This window comes from Bidens hawaiensis, unplaced genomic scaffold (assembly GCF_021521415.1).
Source record: "Bidens hawaiensis isolate Kalapana, Puna unplaced genomic scaffold, B.hawaiensis_p1.1 tig00011236_1, whole genome shotgun sequence".
NCBI lineage: Eukaryota > Viridiplantae > Streptophyta > Magnoliopsida > Asterales > Asteraceae > Bidens > Bidens hawaiensis.
In genome coordinates this window covers 258563-264959 of record NW_027491876.1, presented here as the reverse complement: position 1 = coordinate 264959, position 6397 = coordinate 258563, and the positions used below count along the sequence as shown (strand labels likewise).

Below are 6397 nucleotides of genomic sequence, written 5' to 3'. Positions count from 1 at the left end.
TAGTTATTTATAGTGAGTTTGTAATAAAAAAAAAAGGTTTTTTTTACATTAATAATAGCCAACGGCTACTTTTTTTAAACAATACTAGCCAACGGCTAGTTTATGCCCCGCGGTCCCGTCCACCCCTCACGTCCGCGCCCCCAACCACGAGAATGGTGTAGTGGTATGCACTGCGGCCAAGTCATCCACGCCAGGCCGCGCCTCACTAACCTTGCCCTCATATGATTATATGGCGTCGTCATAGCTAGAGGTGCACAAATCGGTTTTTTTAAAAAAACCGGTTCGGTTAATAACCGGACCGGTTTTTCTTGGCCTGGAAAAAAACCGGTTTTTAAATAACCGGACCGGTTTATTAACCGGTTTTTTTGGTGCAAAACTCGGACCGGTCTAACCGGTTAGGACCGGTTTAGAAACCGGTTAGAACCGGTTAACCGGTTTTTTTTTTTAAATAACCGGTTAATAACCGGTTTTTTTCATAATAACCGGTTTTAAAAAAAACCGGTTTTTCCATTAACCGGTTCGTTAACCGGTTTTCGATCTAGAACTTGTAACCGAAAGACGAACCGGCGGTTTGTAAACCAGTCAAACCGGTTTTTAAAAAACCGGTTTTCGTAAAAACCGGTAAACCGGTTCCCCAACCGGTTTTTTTGGCCATCTCTAGTCATAGCTGCCTTTTATGACCTTCATGATTACATAACCCGGATAAAATTGCTTTTATTACAACTTTAAAAAACAAATAACCCGGACATCGTTTATTTATTAAAAGCCACAAAAAAAGCTCATCATTCTTGGCTTGGAAAACATTAACTCTCTCTCTCTCTACAACTCTTGCTTATGTTCCAAACTAAACATAGATTCTGATTCCACTTGATAAGGTACAAATAAGATCTTATCAAGACACACATTTTCATCCTTAACTAAAAAAAAAACCCATTATCAATGAGGAGTAACAAGCAATGGGTTTTGATAATGATACTGGTGGTGAATATTGGATTTGGTGTTTGGGGAAGTGGGTTTGAGTTTGATGAGACTGAGTTCCATCACAACACAACTGAAGTCATTTCATTCTTGGAAGCTTCTTCTTCTGCTGCTGTTGCCCCCAATCCTCTTATTGTTGGCCTTACTCTTATTCCTCAAGCTGCTGCTAAAGGCGCTGGTACTCTCTCTCTCTCTCTATATATATATATATACACACACATATAGATTTGTATCAATTCATGATAGGTTTATATTCTTTTTTTTTTTTTTTTAATTTTGTTTAACTAGAAACTTGTAGTTTGTATTATAATAAATTTATTAGATCAAGATTTGTGTTTTCAAGATTGAATTATTATTATTATTTTTTGTTTTTGTATCATTATTGTTATTATTGCTGGTTTTGGGGGGTTTGGTTGTTTGGGGCTACTGCAATTAGTGGTTATATAATTAGGTGACTGGTTATTGTATCTAACTTGTTGTCGATATATTTGATTTTTGTGTCACACAATTTGGGTGATTTTGTTTCAAAAGTTTCTAATTCTATATTTTATTCATCTAAATAATTTGAACTTTTAGTTATTGAATTTCATCATAGTTCCAAGATTCAGATTTGATGTATTTTTTTTTTAATATTTAGTACTTTGAAAGGTTATTATTTTGTTGTTTCTGTTTTTACAGTATGTTTGGATGGAACATTACCCGGGTATCATTTGCACCGAGGATTTGAATCTGGTGCAAACAGTTGGCTTATTCAATTGGAGGTTTGTGACAGCTAGATCGATAATGACATCTTTATCGAATTATTTGCTGTACTTACTTTCATAGTTTAAATGTCTTTAATTCTTGATGCTAACCTTCATGTGAATAGTTTGTATTATCGCATATGGGTCGAATTAAATTAATTTAAATATCATATTTGAAGGGTGGAGGATGGTGTAACACGGTTAGATCGTGTGTTTACCGCAAAACAACAAGGCGTGGATCATCAAAGTTTTTTGAAAAACAATTGGCGTTTACCGGAATTTTGAGCAATAAAGCTGAAGATAATCCAGGTATTCTCACATAGCATCGTTAATCATCAAAATCAGATGTGGAAATTTTTACCCGGATCTATTTTGGTTGTCTTTAACCTCTAACGGGTCAAACCAAAAAAGTTGACAAATCATTTGTGATTGCCCATAGTCTGTTTTAATGCATAGAAGATCCCGAATGGTTTTATCTATTTATTTTATTTTTGTAATAATATTGTCGTTTTAAGCATACTTAACGTGTTAGTTATTCATAAAAATAGACAAAAGATCTTCTCTAGGTCAACCATTTCGACCTGACCCGTTTCAACTTGGACCCATTTGACCCGACCTGTTACTTTCAGATTTTTTTAACTGGAACAGAGTAAAGGTTCGTTATTGTGATGGTGCATCGTTTGCTGGGGATTCAGAAGATAAGGTAGGTAGCATTGTTAATTTCTGGTGTTAACATATTTAAAAAAAATGTCAATTTGTTTATAAAATCACTTATAATTTTTTATACTTGTGACAGGCTAATGACCTTCAGTTTAGAGGCCACAAAATATTCTTGGCAGCAATGGAAGATTTGATGTCAAAGGGAATGCGAAATGCCGATCAAGTATTCTTTCATCAATTTATCATTTCTTTAATTCTGTTTTTATAAACATATTTTACAAGTAATAAGTTGTTTGGTTCCAGGCGCTTCTTTCCGGGTGCTCGGCTGGTGGTCTGGCATCTATTTTACACTGTGACGAGTTTAGTTCATTATTCCTGGGAAGCACCAAAGTCAAGTGTTTGGCTGATGCGGGAATGTTTATGGACACGTAAGATAAATTTATTCTATCTTTCAAACAAAATAATTTTCATTTACTTCTTTATTTTACAATTTCTGTTTTATAAAATTTTTAGGACTGATGTTGGTGGTGAACATACTCTGAGGAACATGTATGAAGGTGTTGTTACTTTGCAGGTACTTTTAAATTAGGGGGTGTTTGGGTGTGTGTTTAACTTTAATTTATTCCACATAATGATTATGTGATTATGTCATCAGGGGGTTGCTAAAAACTTATCGCCGGCATGCACCAGCAAACTTGACCCGACCTCAGTATGTGATAAACATCTCATATTCTATCGGTTGTTATGCTAATTGCTAAATGCTCGTTTTCGTTTTCTAGTGCTTTTTTCCTCAGAACATAGTTTCCGACATCAAAACACCTATGTTCATCCTCAATGCTGCATATGATTCTTGGCAGGTAAAGTATTTCTCTCTTTTCTTCATAACAAGTTTTGTACACATGTTTAGATCAGGGAGTTATAAAAGTGAATATACACATGTGTAGATGCTTATGATACATGAATACACATTAACATAAATCTATATATATACACACACACACATGCATACATTAGTTCAAGCATTTTCGCATAATCGTGATGTATTTTAACTTTAACAGTCATGTTAAAATCTTAGATAAACGGTTTGTGGTTTGTAATTGAACCCTCTGAGATTATAACTTTTCTAAATAATACTATAATTATGTTCTATTAATCTTCTTTTCTTTTTCAGGTTGTTTCCAGTTTATGTACCGCACCCGCTGATCCTAATGGTGCTTGGAAGGCATGCAGGAACAACCCTGGCAATTGTTCGCCATCTCAGATTAATTTCTTTCAAGGTATCAGCATTTCATTCTTGCCAATATAAAAAAAAATAAAATAAAGAAGATAGGACTGTGCGGGTTTGGTGACTAATTAATGTTATCTATGATGCTGATCTTATGATCAGATTTCAGAAACCAGATGCTGAATGCACTTAAAGGATTCTCTACTTCCAAACAAAATGGGCTCTTTGTAAATTCATGTTTTGCCCATTGCCAAACCGAGAGGCAGGATACATGGTTTGCAGATGATTCTCCCGTCATTAACAACAAGGTATTTATAATTTTATATGTTAATTCGGGTTACTTTATATGCCTGAAGTTAAAACTAAAAAATGTTACCTAGATTTAATATTGAAAAGTATAACCTTAAATCTTTAATAATGGTATTTAACACATTTTCACACAAAGATTTTTCAGTATTTTGGACAAAAAGTATTTCGGGTCAATCTAACTTGACCGACTTAATGTGGCTTGTGCTAGACGTTGCTCGTATTGATTGATCCACAAAGAAGAAAACAGTGCATAGTTTCTTGAATTAAGTGAGAAACTGTGATAGGGGACAGTTAATATATATTGTATATATAAATCTTTTTTTATAGATTTTGCGTGTACTATATAGTGGTGGGCTCAAATGAAATACACTATAATATGTACATTGTTCTACAAATTGTGTATTTACTAGTGGATACATACATTCTCTGGTGAATACACTACAAATAATATTAATAATTCAATAACAATATATATATATATATATATATGGTGAGATCCTAAGAGAACTTTTTGAAATTGAGAACTTTGAGAACCATTTTGGGCCACAAAAAAACTCTTTAAAAAAATTATAAAACAAAAAAAATATATGAAAATTTTAGAAAATAAAAAAAACCAAAAAAATTTATTTTTCATCCCAGTTTCATTTAAAAAAAAGAAACCTATTTATACTCATATATATATTTATTTAATCTCGATTTACATAATGTATGCATATATACTTTATAATGTATATATGTGCCCTTGGGTGAGCAAAAGTGAAATTGCACTAATTTTGATGTTATTTTACTAATCTCGTGAAAATAACGTTAAAAGTGACGGAAGGTTAATCAGGTATCATGTGGTGGCGTTGATAGCCGAAAGACAAGGGTACATGCACCAATCTGTCGGTGTCCCCGATGATTAAGTGCTATGTGCCTTATGTCCAAGGCTTGATGCAAAACTACTATCGAGCTGGGGGTCTCACCGGAAGCAACCTCTCTATCCCTATGGGGTGGAGGTAAGGTTGTCTACATTTTACTCTTCTCATACCCTACCATAGCTTTGCTATTGGTGGGATATACTAAGTACGATGATGATAATGACGACGCATATGTACATTATCATTTATCTTAACTGTACATATGTGTATAAAAAATAACTTGTATAAAATAAAAAATACGTATTATACATATCTGTATAATTTTTCTAAACCAATATTGTTTTTTAATTTTTTTATGAAAACAGGGATGAAAAATTCAAATTTTTTGTTTTCGCTTTTTTTTTAATATATATATATTTTTATATTTCTCAAAAAGAATTTTTTTGTGGTCCAAAATGATTCTCAAAGTTCTCAATTTCAAAATGGTTCTTACATGATCCTAGTCCACAATATATATACAATGGTGCCATACTGCCACTGAATAAAATGGTTTATAATGGTTCTAAAAAACTTAGTGGTTCTCATATGAATCCAACCCTAAGCACGTGCGTGCACACAAGCTCAAGCTCGACTCGCCCCACTTTAATCATTTTTAATATCTTAATTTATAATTATTGTTTTTATATATTTTTAATAATTTTATATGTAAGACAACATATATTATTTATTTTTATCATATTTTCTATCAAATAATAATTATATAAATATATATAGATTCAAATGAGAATCACTATAAATTTGTGAACCATTTAATAACACGAGAATTATTTTCTTAACTTTTTAGTGGTTTTCATTTGAAACTGCCTCTTTATATTGGGTGATAATATGATGCTAATTGCGGGTACATATGATGCAGCCTGTAGCGTTGGCGGTGGGAGACTGGTATTTCGATAGATCAAGCGTGAAGGAAACAGACTGCCCGTTTCCATGCGACAAGAGTTGCCACAATCTGTTATTTAGATCATAAAGTAATGTAACATCATCATTTATATATTACTATGTTAAAAACCCATGTGTTACACGGGTTGGAAAATTAAAATGTTAAAATTCATGTGTTGTTTACAGTTCTTAAAAACAAAGTTATCACATTTTGACTTCTTAACCGGTTGTTCTAATTGTTCCTCGTCTAATTGCGCCATTTTCTTTGGTTCAAAACAAACTCCGATACATAATAGACTCATATTTCTAATCAAACATGAAGTTCATGTTTGATAATACTAATAAAAACATAAAATATATTTAAGAAACTTGTGTATGTTCGTACCATGGGTGAACACTTTTGGTACAGGTAATCGGTACCAGTACCGAACTGGTACCAATTTGGTATCGTCGATACCGAATCGGTACCAAGTTTTGAGTTGATTGCATGAGCATGAGCATACCCTCACTTCTATAGTTGATTATATGAGCATGAACCACTCGATAGAAATCAAAACCTTCTTTTTTATTAAGAACTTTATTATCAAAAAACTTAGATCCAATGAAACCATAAACTTTTATCTCTCACAATTTCATAGGTTTAACAACTGAAAAACTTCTATCAACGTACTCTGAGTACATAT

At 32.9% G+C, this 6397-nt stretch overlaps 1 protein-coding gene across 1 annotated transcript; it reads left to right on the top strand.

The window, feature by feature from the left end:
• The first annotated feature begins 790 nt into the window (after positions 1-790).
• Positions 791-5835, top strand: LOC143537619 (pectin acetylesterase 10-like). The gene is made up of 12 exons (XM_077031348.1): positions 791-1156; positions 1657-1739; positions 1901-2030; positions 2351-2424; positions 2518-2604; positions 2685-2809; positions 2895-2955; positions 3037-3090; positions 3161-3238; positions 3553-3658; positions 3769-3914; positions 5692-5835. The coding sequence occupies exons 1-12, from the start codon at positions 940-942 to the stop codon at positions 5800-5802; spliced, it is 1272 nt and encodes a 423-aa protein (XP_076887463.1). The 5' UTR covers positions 791-939; the 3' UTR covers positions 5803-5835.
• The last annotated feature ends 562 nt before the right edge of the window (positions 5836-6397 follow it).